Source organism: Ostrea edulis, chromosome 1, assembly GCF_947568905.1.
Source record: "Ostrea edulis chromosome 1, xbOstEdul1.1, whole genome shotgun sequence".
Classification (NCBI taxonomy): domain Eukaryota; kingdom Metazoa; phylum Mollusca; class Bivalvia; order Ostreida; family Ostreidae; genus Ostrea; species Ostrea edulis.
In genome coordinates, this window is record NC_079164.1 from 22317047 (window position 1) to 22335992 (window position 18946).

At 36.3% G+C, this 18946-nt stretch overlaps 1 protein-coding gene across 1 annotated transcript in view; it reads right to left on the minus strand.

Moving 5' to 3' along the window:
• The window catches only part of LOC125663705 (polyamine-transporting ATPase 13A3-like), a 55494-nt gene extending 51951 nt beyond the window's left edge, over positions 1 to 3543 (minus strand). The window contains exon 1 of the mRNA XM_056153064.1: positions 3408 to 3543. Within this exon, the coding sequence (XP_056009039.1) occupies positions 3408 to 3426 (19 nt within the window). The 5' untranslated portion in view covers positions 3427 to 3543. The remainder of the gene's footprint in view (positions 1 to 3407) is intronic.
• Positions 3544 to 18946: the final 15403 nt, after the last annotated feature.

Consider the following 18946-nt stretch of genomic DNA (forward strand, 5'->3'; position numbering starts at 1 on the left):
GCGGAAATGTTTCTATATTCAAATACGACTTTTCGTCCTCAAGGAAAGATGTCGCTAGAGATTCAGAAAAAAGGAATAGGTTGGGAAGAAACAAAGCAGGGCTTATGAAATAGACATTTTAAAAAAAGCGGTTGAGGGCATTTTATTCTAATAAATTGACTAAAAAATTTCTGTGCCGGGTAGAATTTAAAGAAACAGAAAATGCGTTTGAAATAAAAACATCAAATTGAATGACGAAACTAAAGATTTTTTTGAGACAATTAAATACGTTTTAGTTGAAACTTAACGTTTGTCATTTTAATTAAGTATCTAAATATGGAGAAACAATCAATGGGTTTTTTTCTGGAAAGTTGGTCAGGGCTAGTGGATGTAAGGTCAGGTCTAGTAAAAATCATTTGAAGTAGCCCGACTGGTCTAGTGCTCAAAAAAGTAAATGTCAAACCCTGATAATACACTCACTGAAGAAACATTAATTGATGCTATTGCTGAAAAATATATCAATTAAATGCATTTATGTTATGTGCAAAAAACATGGTTATACTTTAGCTACAGACAACTTTTCTCCTCAGTCCAGAACAACATTTTTAAGCGTGTAAATGACCAAGACGTTAAAGTCCTTATGTATTAAAGAAGTGTGACAAGTAATAAACCTGGATTGGATAAAAATTACAACAGTTTTGTATCCCTCAGTAATCATTTTTAACGTAGTTTACCTTTCTAAGTAGAAATCATATATCTCTTAAAAGTAATTCAGAATCGGAACTAGCCATGATCCGGAACAGGGCAAAAGACTGTATAGTGGGTAGCCAGATAATACAAGACTTGGATGTCTATGTTTCATGTTATTTCACTGAGCACAAATGTAATAGAAAGAGGAACATAATTTATAACTATGTGACTGGGCTGGGAATCAAACCTGTGATCCCTGCAAATACTAGCTAAGTAATCTACCAGGGTTCAACACTAAGGCACGTACAACTGACCGAGTCAACTAAATGATAGGTCCAGTTGGGTAATATGTCGATATACTAGTCTGACTGGTCGTGTTGAAAAAATAAACAAGAAACTTTAATTAAACCATAAGATATCTTATTCTAATTAAAAAAATAACAATAGAGTTTGCGAGCAATTTTGAACCGCGAGATGACATAATCTCTATTTTTAGTTCTAATAAATAAGTCACTGTCGGAAGTGATGTTTTACAATATCTACTCGAGGTTAATGTGTGTAAAGCTACGTTTCAGATAAATAGATATAAATTGAATTTCATTTTCATTTTTAAAAAAATAAGTTTATTTGAATTAAATGTAAGAAAGTGTTTATCAAATTAATAAATTATGTCATAAACAGCCATTTTTCGGTGTTGGCATATGTGTGGGAATGTCTCTTTATTCAAATTCGACTTCTTGTCCTCAAGGAAAGATGTGTCAGGAGAAAAAAAGGAAAAGGTTGGGAAGACACAAAGCAGGGCTTATGAAAAAGAAATTTTAAAAAACCGGTTGAGGTCATTTTATTCTAAATGGACTAAAGAATTTCAGTGCCGTGTAGAACTGAAAGAAACAGAAAATGTGTTTGAAATTAATTGCATCAAATTGAATGACGAGACTGAAGATATTTTGAGACAATTAAATATGTTTTAGTTGAAACTTAACATTTGTCATATGAATTAAGTATCTAAATATGGAGAATCTATCAGCTTTTTCTGGAAAGTTGGTCAGGGCTAGTGGACGTAAGGTTATGTCTAGTAAAAATCATTTGAAGTAGCCCGACTGGTCTAGTGCTAAACAAGAGGCCCATGGGACACATCACTAACCTGAGTCACCTTGGCTTATATTTATAGATTTTTCCTATTTGCATGTAAAACTTTTATCCCTAGAGTGGCCCCAACATACTCCCGGGGACCATGATTTTTACGAAATTGAATCTGCACTATGTAAATGTCAACTTCCCTGGCCAGTGATTTTTAAGAAAAAGATTTTAAATGAATTTCCCTAATATATATTTGTATGTAAAATTTTGATCCCCTACCCCTACCCCTGGGATCATGATTTTTACAAACTTCAATCTGCACTATGTCAGGAAGCTTTTGTGCAAATGTAAACTTCTTTAGCCTAATGTTTCTTGAGGAGAAAATTTTTAAAAGATTTTTTTCTATTTATTAGTTATGTAAAACTATGATCTCCTATTGTGGCACCATCCTAACCCCAGGGGTCATGAGTTTCACAAACTTGAATCTGCACTATGTCAGGAAGGTTTCATGTATCTCAGCTTTTCTGGCTCAGTGGTTCTTGAGAAGAAGATTTTCCCTATATATTTGGATGTAAAACTTTGATCCCCTATTGTCGTCTCATCTTACTCCCGGGGTCATGATTTTGACAAACTTGAATCTGCACGATGTCAGAAAAGCTTTCATGTAAATTTCCACTTTCTTGGCCCAGTAGTTTTTGAGAAGAAGATTTTTAAAGATTTTCCCTATATATTTGTATGTAAAACTTTGATCCCCCTATTGTTGCTTCAACTTACCCCCGGGGGCCATGGTTTTAACAAATTTGAATCTGCACTATGTCAGGAAGCTTTCATGTAAATTTCAGCTCTTCCGCCCAGTGGTTCTTGAGAAAAGATTTTTAAATGACCCCACCCTATTTTTGCATTTTTGTGATTATCTCCCCCTTTGAATGGGGCATGGCCCTTTATTTGAACGAATTTAAAAGCCCTTCACCCAAGAATGCTTTTGGCCAAGTTTGGTTATAATTGGCCCAGTGATTCTTCAGAAGAAGTCGAAAATGTAAAAAGTTTACAGATGGACAGACGATGGACAACAGGCGATCAGAAAAGCTCACTTGAGCTTTCAGCTCAGGTGAGCTAAAAAAGTAAATGTCAAACCCTGTCTACCCATTGAGCTATCCAGGCTTGGATTTCTCGAAAAAATCTTAAGTTTGAGTTTACTTCTATTTGAGCAGTCAAAATTTGAGACAAGTCCAAGTTTCTACTAAAAAGCTCTATTTGAGAAACCCAGGCCAATGTTTGTATACCATTATACAAATGAGGGTTAAAACACAAATCACCACTGACCAGTCCAGGGATAGCACGTCATCTCATCCCCACAAAAAAAATGACTACACTAATATTATCAACATTAACTGAAATTCACAGCTTTATTAAATAATAGATTTTCATGGGAATTATTACACAACATGACACAATGGGTACATTATATTACACTGATAAAAAAAACAATTAACGATTATAGTAGGCCCCTACGTTTACATAGGCGGTTCGTAAGATATGCTGTAAGTGTAAGGTCCTAATGACTAATGTTACCAAAATAAATACAGTATTTCAAATAGCATAACTTTACGAAGTTGGCTAAACAGACCTGGTGAGTTCTACAATCCATTTTTTCTTACCCCATTCTCTTTCATCCATGAATGTGGTCTCACCGTATAGAACTCAACTTTTATTCTGTTAGTAATACATGACAATGACTTACAGACTCAGACCATGCTGTTTCGATTTATACTTGCATTTTAGTGATGCATATGTACTGAAAAATTAAATTTATCGCTTTTATATGCCTCAAACATCGAACCCGACAACATATACTTCGCGCGGGGAATGCGAAGTGGAAAGGCGTTATCAGGCTTTTGAAAAGCATTATATATAAATGCGAAGTGAAAAAGTGTGATAACGCAAAAATATGCAGTCAAGATAGGGAACCCCTAGGATTATCGTTTTCCGTCATCAGTATGGGGCTGTACGGGTACCACTTGGTGCCTCCCGAGGGTGAAGCCACATTTCATACCGCTCTAACACAGGCAATTGCATCGCTTGGGGTCGAATTCACTATATAAAGAGTACTCTTTATATAGTAAATTCGACCCCAAGCGATGCAATTGCCTGTGGCTCTAATGATTGAATATGGGGTGATCGAATTTGTTACATGAATAGAACCCGGGACCTCTGGCACGACAGTCTAGTGCTCTACTGATCGAGCTAAAGGGTTAATCCACTAGTCAGAGCTGTAGGAAGGCCGTGTAACCAATACTACCACAGAATGAAACAAAACTGATAAATTTATAGAACCCTTAAAAGGGGTCACATGGGCCTTTAAGGGTAATTGAACTTTACTGAAAGTATCCAGTTTTACATCATGTAGGACATATCGATTGATTGATTATTATTTAACGTTCCTCTCGAGAATATTTCACTCATAGTGGAGACGTCACCATTGCCGGTAAAGGGCTGCAAAATTTATGTCTGTGCCTGGCACTTATGGCCTTTGAGCAGGGAGGGATTTTTAACGTGCCACACCTGCTGTGACACGGGACCTCGGTTTTTGTGGTCTCATCCGAAAGACCGCCCCATTTATAGTCGCCTTCTACGACAAGCAAGGGGTACTGAGGACCTATTCTAACCCGGATCCCCACGGGAGCATGTAGGACATAATGAAGATTGATAATGTTCAACTCAATCGTTGAAGAGTCCACAAAAGGAGTATGCAGACAAGATAACCCTTGACTTGTGAAGATGGGAGACCCCTAGAACCATCAATTGCCGCCCTTAGTATGGGGCTGTAGATCTAGGGGTAGCAACTTATCAATGCAAAAATGCTAATGAGAATTACATTTGAATGAGCTTATATCGCTATATATATATATATATATATAAATTTTCAGTACCTAGTTGTGATTATTTAGTGCTTTATATATATATATATATATATATATATATAAAGCACTAAATAATCACAACTAGGTACTGAAATTTTTCACCCCAGCCCGGGGTCGAACCAGCGACGTACGGCACCCACCACCTAGCAAGATTGTTAAACCAGTGTGTAAGTCCACTCGGCCACAACGCCTTCCCTATATATATATATAAAACAACTTGCAAGCAAATTAGGTGTGTTATCTAGATTACGTTCATTCTTGTCAACCAAATTATTACTGAATTTTTTTTATACAATTGTTTTTCCTCATTTTAACTACTGTTGTACTGTTTAGGGCAATACGAAAAACAAGGACGGTCTTTACAAATTATGCAAACTTCAAAAGCGAGCTGCTAGAGTGATTTTGAAAATAAATTTGTATACACCTACAACAGAAATTCATAAATTGATTGTGAATATTTAGGGAAATCATTTTATAATAGACATACAATAGAAGAAATACCAGCATAGGAGTTATTGCCCTTGACAATTTTTTTTTTTATTATAAATATTTGATTATAGAAAATATTTTTTTTTTCAGTATCAATAGTTTACCAGATTTCTTATTTTATGCATTGAATAAAATTCCTCTGAAAGATATATTTCTATCATGCGCAAAGTTTAATTTGATAAAGATTTTTGCAAAAACCTATGACGCCACATGAGGATCGATCCACCTTAAAATTAAGTTAAACTAAAAGTTGTTGCTTAGAAATAAAAATTCCAACATTTTACGATCTAGCAAGTCGTTAACATGACATACAAATTCGTTAAATTCGATTTTCATCCCTTGTAATTACGAGAACGGGATCATCCTTAAATATCTAGGAGATAAAAAGTTGTTATTTAAAAAAGAACGGATCTTGAAATTGCGCATTTGATCGAAATTGGACTTGCCTCACTTTTAATACTAGAAACTTATTGATTGCAAGCTATGGTGGCTGAGTTGTGCCATTTTACATTTTGTCGTCTTTTCGCCTCGAAAGAACAAAACGACAAGCGAAAATACGACAAAATTGGCCCCTAATTCGTAGGTTTTCTTTATCGTCTTTTAGCGTGTATTTTGTCGTCTTTTCGTTTTGTCGTCTTTTCTTGTTTTCGTTATTTTGGGGCGAAAAGTCGCTTATCTTCGTTTTGTCGTCTTTCGCCTCGAAATAACTAAAAGAAGAGAAGAAAATGGCACAAATCAGCCACCATACTAATCTCATCTCCGACTCTATCGACCAAGTTTTGTCTTAATTATAGTTTCTTGTGATTATAATTGCGTTGAAATTAGAGGACAATGTAAATAAGAAAACACATATAAAAGAATACATGTACATGAACGAATGCGTTCAGAGACCCATTAAGCATCGAAGACCCGACACCTTTATGTAATAGACTGTGAAGAAATTCACTGAGTCTGCGTTTCACTTTACACAAATAGGCCAATATATTTATTTTCTACCCAGCCCACGGGTGGTGGGTTCAAACCCCCATATATGCGTGCCTGACATAGCCTCTTCCAATGGAATTAATAAATGTGTTTTGAAAAGGAAACAAGAAAGTGTACTGAAAATCACACAATTTAGGATAATAAAAATCATCACGTGATTAGCAAGGCGGTGATTACCCCGAAAATTTATCTGACAATCTCCATATGTACATAGTGTAGCAATGACGTATTTAATTTAACACAATAATTAAATACATGTATTTCAGCATTCACATAATAGTAAAATAAATATCTACATATTTGAGGGGGGGGGGGGGGCTACTTTTTTGAGTTGTAGTAGTGATACATTGAAATCTATTCACAAACCTAAAATTAATCATTGTGTTCACGATCATTCGATGCCAAATGTTTTCATAGACAAAAATGTACAGTAATGGATTTCATTGATTTTGATAGTCATGTACTATACGAGTATATTATTAAAAGATGGTCTAATTATAACACTGGTCAAAGTCACATAAACAAAAATATACTCTATTTGTATCGTAGATCTCTTTACTCATAGAACCTACTTCCCATTTATATCAGCCAATTTAAAAAACAAAAACAAAACTTGTTGGTTGAAATCAGTGATTCGACATTGAAATACTCGTGTCCAATGACTTTAAATGGTAGGAATGGCGCTATTCAGGGGGTCACAGAAGTGACAGGCTAGAGATTAATTTACAAATAACAGAGAAAATGTCTACAGATCTAACTTGTTTACAAAGTAATGGAAGCATGGGGTAATTTGTCGGTAACACAAATAACGCCCACGCTTCCACTGTTTATAGATCTCACAGGATACAAACAATTTAGACGTCTACTCCTCATATATATATATATTAATACCAATAAGACAAACGTAGTCATTTTTAATAAAAGCGGACACCTAATTAAAGAAAATTTTGTGTTCGGTAACATATTTATTGAATGTACTAACAAATATAAATATCTAGGAGTAATATTATCCTCCTGTGGTTCGTTCAAGGAAGCAAAATCTGATCTATACAATAAAGCTCTTAAGGCCTCATTCAAACTTTATAAAGACATCAAATCTATCGATCCACCAATTAAAACATTTTTGCATCTTTTTGACCATATGGTAAAACCCATCGCCTTGTATGACTACGAGATATGGGGAACACTTTCAGCACGCATGCTGGAAAAAGACAGAGATTTATATGATATCTTTAAAAATTGGGAGGTAGAAAACCTGAATATTAAGTTTTGTAAACATCTACTGGGTGCCGGTAAAAGAAGTACTAATATTGCAATAATCTCTGAATTGGGTAGATATCCTATGTTCTGCTCTATAATCCAAAGTATTTTACTATATTGGCATAGACTTGAGAATTGCCCAGAATCATCCCTGTTATACAGTGCTTATACAGAGAATATCAATCTGAATTCGTATAATATAAATTGTTGGTACAAAAACATTAGTTATTTTAAGGAAAAAATGGGCATTTTGGTACCCAATTGTAAAAATCTCAAATTCTCATTTTTCAAAAAACAAATGAAGAATCAGGTACGGAAACAATTTTTACTTTACTGGTCAAAACGACGTGAAGAGGGTCAGAAATCAGGAAAACTCACAACATATTTTTCGTATAAAGAAAACTTTACTATGGAAAGTTATATATTTTTAGAATCCCTAGAATTAAGAAGAACTCTATGTAGATTTCGAATTAGTGCACATGACCTTCGAATTGAAAGAGGAAGATATGAATTTACAAAAACCAATTCTGGCCAGAAGATTTCTTTAGAAAGGAACAAAAGAATTTGCGAATTATGTAACCTTAATTGTGTAGAAGATGAAATTCATTTCCTTACTGATTGTCCATTCTATGTTGAAGAGAGAAATATGTTTTTTAATGGTATATACAAGCTCAACAAAATTTTTATCTATCTAACAAATAAGGACAATTTTACTTGGTTGATGATTAATGAAGACAAACCAGTAATTGTCAAATTGAGTGAATATTTAGTGCAAACTTTCAGAAAAAGAAGTGATGCTTTAAAACTGCAAAAATCATTATAGTTTATTATTCATATGTTGGTATAATACTGATACTGTCCATTTACTTGTGTATACACATGATTAGCAATTCATATATGTATGTACTTGTTTCCCCAACATGCTGCATCCACATGCAGTTTGCAGTCTATCTAACCTGTAGTTAATGTTGTAAACTTTCTTTCTTTTTTGAATTTCCTTCTTTATAAACTGTCTTACTGTTATGCCCTCTGGGCCCAAAATTGGAGAAAACTTATCTTATCTTATCTATATATATATAGAGAGAGAGGACCTCCCATGCTTTTGGTTTGATATGATCTATATTCAATGAGTTGTGAGTTTTCTACCCCCGAACCTTGGTGAGGGAATAGATAGAACAAAACGAGTTGGATATCATTCATATCAAAGCACAAACCATGGGGGGGGGGGGGGGGGGGGTATCATATTATTATTAACACCACCACCACCACCACCCCAACCCCCGGTTATTCATTTACATTATTGTTTTGTTGGGAATTTTGCTTCCTGTCATCCTGTAAACAAACTATGAGAATGAGTGATATCCACTGGATAAAGGATTAAACATGGTGTGTGTGTGTGTGTGTGTGTGTGTGTGTGTAAAACCACTGAACATAGCAATCATTTATTGCCAAAACATATATGTATGCAACCATGATACTAACGGTTTTTAAAATTACACATAGTTCCTACCTCTGTCTATTTTGTTACACTCTCGTTTTATTGATTTACTAGGAGTGGGAGGGAGACATTACATACTCAGATATTAACAACTGCCACGTCCCCCGACTGATAATTAACGACTCTCGAGTTATCAAGCATCCATGCCAACCCACTGAAATTGATCTGGTTAAATTTTTGAAAAGAATATTCTAGGTTTATTTTTATCTGTTGTTTTTTCATTCGGATGAGACCGCAAAAACCGAGGTCCCGTGTCACAGCAGGTGTGGCACGATAAAGATCCCTCCCCGCTGGCCCGCTCAAAGGCTATAAGCGCCGAGCAGAGGCCTAAATTTTGCAACCCTTCACCGGCAGTGGTGAAGTCTCCATATGAGATGCTGACTTTAAACGAGACTGTTGAAACCCCTGTACCATCAACTTGATTATTAGTAGCATGCTTCGATTTAAAAAAAAAAATCATACGCAGAACAAAAGTATTGAATCAGTTGATATATATTATACATTATATAGTATACATTAACAGCAGATTGATAACTCAGCTGTATGACAAACGGGATGATTTCAGCTTCTCCAGCGTCAACTTCACATATTTATATGTAGCAATATTCCATTGTCACCTGCATATGGTGTTTATATATCTCAACTGATTCGATACGCAAGAGCTTGTTCTGGGTATAGTCAGTTTTTAAATCGAGGTAGGCTACTGACAAACAAGTTGATGGTACAGGGGTTTCAACAATCTCGATTGAAGTGAGCATTTCGCAAATTCTATGGTCGATCGTTATAACGATCCAGTTCGTCAATACAACCTATCATTGGGTCAAATGATGTCTGACGTGTTTCATACCGATTGTTAGGCCGTTCTTGGCACACTGATTTTGACTACGGATAACTCCGTTTACCTGATCAGGATATAGGGCTCACGGCGGGTGTGACCGGTCGACAGGGGATGCTTCCTCCTCCTAGGCACCTAATTCCACCCCTGGTGTGTTCAGGGGTCCGTGTTTGCCCGACTATCTAATTTGTATTGCTTGTGGGAGTTGTGAGATTGATCACTGTTCGTTATCTTCGCTTTTCATATATAAACACCCTATGCAGGTGATAATTGAATATTACTACATAAATATGGAAAGTTGACGATGGAGAAGCTGTATGAAAGGTAAGAAGATAACGAACAGTGATCAATCTCATAACTCATATAAGCAATACAAAATAGATAGTTGGGCAAACACGGACCCCTGGACACACCAGAGGTGGGATCAGGTGCTTTCTCTCAGTCTTCACTTGAGTTTCCAACCATTGCATGCATTTACATCACCCATCACCATTAGTGTCTCATGTTTCGGTACTTGACGAATCTTTGTAAATGTTTATCTGCTTGATTTGTATCGTTTGTTGGACGGTGTATTTGTATGATAGGAGAACAAGAGAGAAAAAGCGAGCTCTGAAGATACTGTTATTTACAGGGTTCCATTCCAATGGGTATTAATCCTACACTCCTGTGATGTTCCTCTACAACAGAGTACAAGATGGTTTCTCCGGAGACTGGCTTTAGTTCTCCAAAACATGTCCATCTCACTTCAATCAGTCTCATTACATCATTAGTCCCATTATGAGATTGATCACTGTTCGCTATCTTCACCTTTCATCAACACCATAATATCTATTAAATATCCCTGTAATGATCCTTGTTTTTCCTACTTGATAAACAATCATTCCAACAACATATCTTGAATTGATGGCTTCCTTTGGTGTTGAAATGGATGACATTGTTCCTTTCGGGTCCCTAGAATCCGTTCGGCTTTCTCTAATTGTCGTCATACCTTCAGACAGCATTTGACCCAATGTAGATAATCTTCATCGGGAATTTCGCATGTCGTGCTAAATTCTCCTGTATTAGTATAGTTTGTTGTAATGGTTTCCATAACCGTTTGTTTTCTAAGGAATGAGGTGACTGGCCTCGAGTTCAACCCCCACTTTCATGTCTAGAGGACCAACATGGCAGTTTGTAACAGTCCCCGCAAACCGGTTTTGTGATCAGAGTTTCCCTCTCATGAATGAGCTGCCGGCCAATTTTGTCGAGTCCCTTCTCCCGTGCGCCCTTACGAAGTTAGCCTAGGGCCGAATGGTGCCCAGTATCCATCTCCGTCCATGACGAGGCATTGCATATGACTTGCATAATCTCGGCTGGAAGGGGGCCTCCGTGGCCGAGTGGTTAGAGCATCGCGCTCAAAATCACACGGCCTTTCACCTTTGGTCGGCGCGGGTTCGAATCCCGCTCGCGCCGGTAAGTGGAAAAGTTTCCCAGTTTACTTTCGGAAGGTCGGTGATCTCTTCCAAGGTACATTGTATCTGGATTCTCTCTTCCACCAATAAAAACTGGGCGCCACCAGACGAAAAATTGTCGAGTGTGGCGGAAAACAGCAAAGCAAACAATCTTGGCTGGATATTTGCACCGACGCCTTCACCGAATCTCGGAGCAGTCCTTCATAATGCTGTTCGCTTCAAATAAGTTATTTGACTATCATTAAACCACTCTGCATCACTATTTTTACTACAATACGTACGGTGTATGTATGTGAACTCCATGATAAAAACTTTCACTAAATTTTCCGTTCAAATGCAGGATAACGTCCATGGCGAAATACTTTATCCACCGAAATTAAAGAGTTCCTATAGTCTGTTTCTTTTTTAAATTAGCGATATACGAATAGGTATGTGGAGATACTGTATATCAGTAATTTAATAAAAGTAACTATAGGAACTCTTCAATTTCCGGAGATAAAATATTGTGCCATGGAAGTCTTCAGTTGAACTGAAAATCTAGAGGTAGTTTTTATTACGGAATTTACCTACCTAGATGCTAAGTGATGCAGCACAGTGATACAGAGTTGGTTTAATAGTCAAATAACTTATTTGATGCGAGCGGCAATCACATTAATTGCTAGAACCGGTCAAAGGTGAATGTAAATTTCCAGCATGAATTATTATAAGGACTATTCCGAGATTCGGTTAAGGCGTCAGTCCAAATATCCAGTCGAGCTTTACCATTAACAGTCAACATAATGCTCTGGTTTAACGCGATACTTTTAGATCCATCATCCAAAAGAAGGAATCTCATCACATGTGCTGCATGTAAATTTTCAAATTCATTTTGGTATAACAATTTGTTGTGACTGACAAATCTATGGATCACTTTATAGCTAAAAGACTGTATGTAAGTTCACCCATGTAAATATAAGGGTTTTACAATTTCTATAGGAGAGAGTTACACTATCCAGAGGCGGATTAGGAGGGAGTGTTCGCGCCCCATTAGAATTTCAAAGGGAGAAACTTGTATATTTCATATATCAGTGAAAAATGGCTATATCTGAAGTATTTGCGCTTGGACAATTCTCTCAACATTAATGAAATACAGGACTAATTATGAAAGAAAAACTCAACTATTGATTGCAATAAGAAATGTGTTATATTTCAGGAGCTTCACGCCCCTCCCCATCAGTTGATCCTCCACCAGATCACGCGATTTCGTAATCTCGACTGAGATTCGGCTCGGCTGCATATTTGAACTGACGCCATCACCGAATCTCGGATCAGTCATTCATAATTTTCATTCACCGTGGGAATCCGGGATAGGTAGAATAGGTCCGCAGCATCCCCTGCTTGTCGTAAGAGGCGACTAAATGGGGAGGCCCTTCGGATGAGACCGCAAAACCGATACTCGATCGGTGTCACAGTAGGTGTGGCACGATAAAGATCCCTCACTGCTCAAAGGCCGTAAGCGCCGAACATAGGCCTAAATTTTGCAGCCCTTCACCGGTAATGATGACGTCTCCATATGAGTGAAAAATTCTTGATTGGACGTTAAACTTTATATACAACCCATATACTTTGATCGGTTCTAGCATTGATATGCACCTTACCTAGGTGACATTGCTGTTCGCTTTTAATAGGTTATTTGATTATTAGATCAACTCTTTATCACTATTAATGCTGTATTACTTACCGTCTAGGTATGTAGATTCCATAATGAAAACTACCACTAAATTTTCCGTTCAAATGCTGACTTCCATGGCGCAATATTTTATCTTCTGAAATTGAAGAGTTCCTCTAGTCTGTTTTATTAAATTACTGATATATAAGTATCTCCACATACCTACATGTATATCACTAGTTGCTCCGAGATTCGGTGACGGCGTCAGTCCAAATATCCAGCTAAGCCGAATCTCAGCCGAGATTAGTGGTTTCGTTGCCCTGGCCTCCTAACTTGGCAATCTGGAATCCCTTATGATATTTCTTACGATCAATCTCCAAAATCAAAGCCTAAATAAGTATTATATTATATGTAAAAAAAAAAATAATATACACAAAAAAAGTAGTTTGACAAAATTCATATTTCGACAGAGGTATACGATATCCAAATGAAAGGTGAAGACAACGAACAGTGGTCAATCTCACAATTCCTACATGCAATACGAAACAGAGAGTTGGGCAAACACGGACCCCTGGATATATCAGAGGTGGGATCAGGTGCCTAGGAGGATGAAGCATCCCTTGTCAACCGGTTACACCCGCCCTGAGCCTTATATCCTGATCAGGTAAACGGAGTCATCCGTAGTCAAAACCAGTGCGCCGAGAACGGTCTAACAATCGGTATGAAACACGTCAGACAGCATTTGACCCAATGATAGGTTGTATTGGAAAACTAGATTGTTATAACGACCGTAGAATTTGCGAAATGCTGACTTTAAACGAGATTGTTGAAACCTCTGCACCATCAACTTGTTTGTCAGTAACCTGCCTCGATTTAAAAACTGACTATACGTAGAACAAGCTCTTGCGTATTGAATCAGTTGAGAGATATAAACACCATATGGAGGTCATAAGGGAATATTGTTACATTGATATGGGAAGTTGACGCTGGAGAAGCTGAAATCATCCCGTTTATCATAAAGTTGAGTTGTTAGTTTGCCGTTAATATCTATTATAATTTTCAATAAAATATCTAAGTATGAAGCAGAAGTTGGCAACTCTGTGGTGTCTTTTATTTTGAGTTCACAGGGATATATCGAATCGACATAGGAATGAAAATTATTATTGTTAATAGATAAAACGTCATCAATAAATTTAAACGTGGCATTGAAAACCAAAGCAAAAGATTTTTTTCTCACGTAGAAGTTTATGAATAAATTCTCCTTCATAAGAATAAAAAAAAAAACAAGTCAGGTAACAAAGGAGTACAATTCGTGCCCATAGGAATTCCAACAGACTGTTAAAACAGGTCAGCTAACAAAGGAGCACAATTCGTGCCCATGGGAATTCCAACAGATTGTTGGAAGATCTGGTCACCAAAGACTACGAAGATATCTTCAATGAGGAACTCCAACATATTTTTAATTTCAACTTCAGAGTACTTGTGCGTGGATTCAGAGTGGTGTTTAACAAAGTAATTTTTTGGATAACTGATCACTAGATATGAATATTTCCGTTTTCCATTTTTGTTAAAGAAACAACTGTCTATATACTGTCAAAAAGTCTAGTCTTTAATTCATCGTGAGGAAAGTCATACGTTTTGATGTTGTTGATTTGAGAGAAGTTCTGCGATTTCAAGTTTACTAAAAGTTCTTGAATTTTTTTTAGAATCCACATATGATTTACTACACTTCTGGCATATGTAGTCGTACAGTACTTTTGAAGTTTCTGCTTCACAGCTGTTAATATTTTCGTGAGGAGCAAAGATAGAGGCTTGGTAGAACACTTACTGGATCCAGGAATGTATGATTGATTGATTTATTTATTGAATATTGTTTAACGTCCCTCTCGAGAATATTTCACTCATATGGAGACGTCACCACTGCCGGTGAAGGGCTGCAAAATTTAGGCATATGTTCTGCGCTTATGGCCATTGAGCAGGAAGGGATCGTTATCGTGCCACATGCACCTGCTGTGACACGGGACCTCGGTTTTAGGGACTGTCCCATTCAATCGCCTCTTACGACAAGCAAGGAATATTGAGGGCCTATTCTAAACCGGATCCCCACATGATGCCGAGTATCTTTGTAAAGGTGTTTATGAAGTTTAGGAATCCAGTATAGGTACGGTAACTCATATTCCTCCGACCCATTGACTCCGATACTAAATGTGTCTAAAACTGAATTTTGTGTTTTTCTCATAACTTTATATAGAAGTGTGTATCATACATCCTTTGATTCATATATCATGAAAAGAATATCATAATTTGACTTTGAGGTCAAGGTCGTAAGTGATATCAAGTGCGGCATGGTAGTATTTATACTACACCATCTGGTGACACACGTATGAAGAATGATTTTAAACCCAAGGCCAAAGAAGGCAAGGACGTAGCTAAAATGAATATAATTATACCCCCTCCTACGTTTTGTGCTTATCTCTCAACCGCTGGATGCATGTGTATTCAAAGTTTAAATTAATATGCATAAAATAATATGCATAGGCCTACATATATTTAGATTTTTTGGAATTTGTTAACATGCATGTGATATTGCTCCAATAGCGTTATGCTTCAGGTGCCACCCGATTCCCGTCCGTGTAAAGGTTATGTGCTAAATTGTGTATGTAAATTAAATATGTACATACTGCAGTATAATAGCTGCAAAAAGGGGTGCATTTTTAACAACTTCTCCAGGAATATAGACATAACACAGGGGCGGATCCAGGAATTGTGGTTACGGGGAGCGGAACTTTATGAGGCAGGGGGTCTGGGGGCCGCCTTGAGGCCACTGGTCCAGGGCGAAGCACATTTTAAGGGGTTTGGGAGGGGGATTAAGTTTTCCCTATAAAGTAATTCAAGAAATCAAAAGATTTTTCTCATTTATTTCTCCGGGAGTGGAAGGAATTATCGCTTCTTTTATCTTTTACTACATTTTTCTACATGCATAAGAGACCACAATTTACCTTAAATTTGAAAATTTTAGGGGGGGGGGGGGACTGCGCCCCCCCCCCCCCTTAAATCCGCCACTGTAATATAGTGGCACATTACACTATTTGGTAAGTTCAGCTAGATAAGTAAAGATGCAATACAGAATACTTTATTTCTAATTCAGAGTCCAAAGTAGACAAACATGAGATGCATGATTACAATAATGAAGAGAAGAGATGCCAAACAATAGAATATGCATATTAATTGATAACGATATTAAACTGACAAGGTATACAAGGTATACTCAAGAATACATAATTCTTTTACAAATGTCATAGATATATAGATATACATAATATATATATTACTATACTATGTTATTATACCGTATATACTCGCCTATAAGTCGGTCCGCCTATAAGTCGGTTGTATTTTTTAAGGTTATTTTGTAGGAACTTGCCATTGACCCGCTTATAAGTCGGTACAAATTTTTGTCAGAATCGGTTGACAATTTCAAGTGTTTTTACCTATGTTTCAAAAAATATTTTGTGAAATTAATAATTATGAGGTGTTCAATATCCAAGCCATATCTGTTTGGGGTTTAAACGCAACCCTTGATCTATTATGGACAACGATCCCTTGTTTACCTAAGCAATTATGGTCTCCTAATTACCAGTATCTGACACCGTGTTTACTTAGTGGCACGCGCCTCGCGAAAACTGTTACTGTGAGATTCCGGTATAATTCATTGTATCAACAATAGAGTTTTTAAGAGTCAAGAATGATGATCTAAATCATCTGTTAACAATATTCAATCTTTTATGAAATATATTTCAGCCGGTATACGTATGAATATTTCAATATTAAATCGGGTTCGTAATTCAATTTTACCGATAAACAATAGATTAGTTGAATTGAAAGTATTAGTTACCGGTATTTTAAAATACATAAACAATCTAATATGTCTAGATATTTGTGAACAATAATCATTTGTGTGGTAGTCCATGATAATCGTCGGAGTTGTTTTAAAAAACACTACATTACGCCGCCCAGAAAAATACCAATCTTCTTAGGACGCACCCCTCTACCGACTACTGGACCTATTGTATTGTGATGTTTTTAGGGACAGGGGGGTATTCATTATTAATGGTAATTTTACAAAGAAAATAGATTATAATGCATTACAACAAATCACGGCAGTATTATCCAGGCACATCATAGGGTCCCTTATCAAGGGGAGGGGGGGGGGGGGTACAAAATATAAATATTGACAACTACTACGATCTATACAGATAATATTTTTAAAAAGGAAATTTTACAAAAAAAGGGGGGGGGGGCGAGATTATACGCACGACGACAAATTTTGAAAATCACTTGTAGTCTATATAGTTAACCCCCTTCTCTCCTTACACTCGTCAAATATACCTCCATCTCTTTACATTCGTCTAATACAAATCCTCCTTTCTTAGAATCGTCAAATTCCCCCTCCTTTTCCTTACACTTGTCTTACACACCCCTTTCTCCTTACACTCGCAAAGAGAAGTCGGTTGTTTAAATCAGACTGCTGAAAATGGATAGACTAACAGTTGGGTATTGGGTGGTGAACCTAAATTACCTGGTTTATAACTAGTATCCTTATTATTTGCAATAAAGTTTCTAGCTTTAATATATATATATAGGCCTACATATGTTATACCTAAAAATGAACTTTGAACTGGTCATAAAAATTTGTCAAAGTTAGATAAATTAAATAATTGTGTAGACATCTCGGGTTTTTTTTTAAATTGTCAGAAGCTTATAAGATTTAAAATCATACAAATGAAATATATCTCTCACTCTGTCTCATGGGCAAGTAGAAGAAATTTATAATTGGGAAAAGAATATCGTGCGGATAGGAGCTCTAATATAAGCGCAACCGTCGTGCGAATATTAAAAATGATTGGCACGACAATGATGCTGATAGACACTTTAAAAAAACAACAACCAAACAACTCATAAAACTTAATTCAATCCAAACATAAAAATCCTCAATTGTGTGAGGGGTGACTTAATTCATAGGTTCAAACTTAATTACTACTCAGTACTGCATACCACAGAAGAGAGAGAAGAGGGGGGTATGCCGATAAATCAAACCACTTTGTCATTTTAAAAGAAAAAAGACACATTGTCAATAAAATTATTGAACTGTTATCACTTCTCTATGCAATGTACTACTTCACTGGGTTAATTTTAGAGAGCTAATGACTGTAATTCGATAGAAAACATCGCAAGTGAAAGTAGCGAGCGCGAGCAGACATAAACAACCTATACTTCACCAGCTCAAATTATACAAATGTGAATGAAACATTCTAATCTGTAACTCTTTATGGTAACTTTAAAGTGTATTTTTTACGAATGTTATATTTTTATCATCTTACATGCTTAAACAAAGTATGTCTCACCCGTAAAATGTTGGTGAGCAGCCGTCGTCGTTCGCTGTTTCACATTGACAAAGGACCCGGATGTAAGATTTTTTTCCCCTATGACCTTTTGACCTAGCATGACGTTAGAGTGTGCAAAACATCTAAGTCGGACATAGAGTTTTGGACCAAAAATTGACTCCCAAAAATCCGACTTATAGGCGAGTATATACGGGTAAATAAATCTGTCCACAAGATCAAGAATTTCTTTCTCTTCTGTGTTGAGTAGCCAAAATAGTTTTTGCTTATTATCTAAAGTAGAAAATTGTTGAATTTTTTTTTGGTCCAAAGTATAAGCTAAGTAAAAATGAGGAAATGGTATATTATTTCTTGTCGCAATGTAATATTTTTATTATATGTTTATAGAAGAATTCAAATTTACCTATAAAAATGTTAATATTATCAAACTTCAACATTTAACGTTAAACAGCATCTTGATGAACTCTTTCTTAGCTTCCAAACTTTGAAGCGAATATATCTGACAAAAAATGCAGAAACTATATAGATCTAGGCCTACTCAATATTTTCAAAAAGGTGGTTTTTATATGAAATGAAAAGAGAAACGATTCATTTATTTATGTTACTATGATCCACCGATGTACGTTTAAAGTCATTCGATTTATATTCAAGAGGATGAAATGGTGATTTGGGTTTTACATAAATAAGGATCCGCACCCAAGTTTATAAC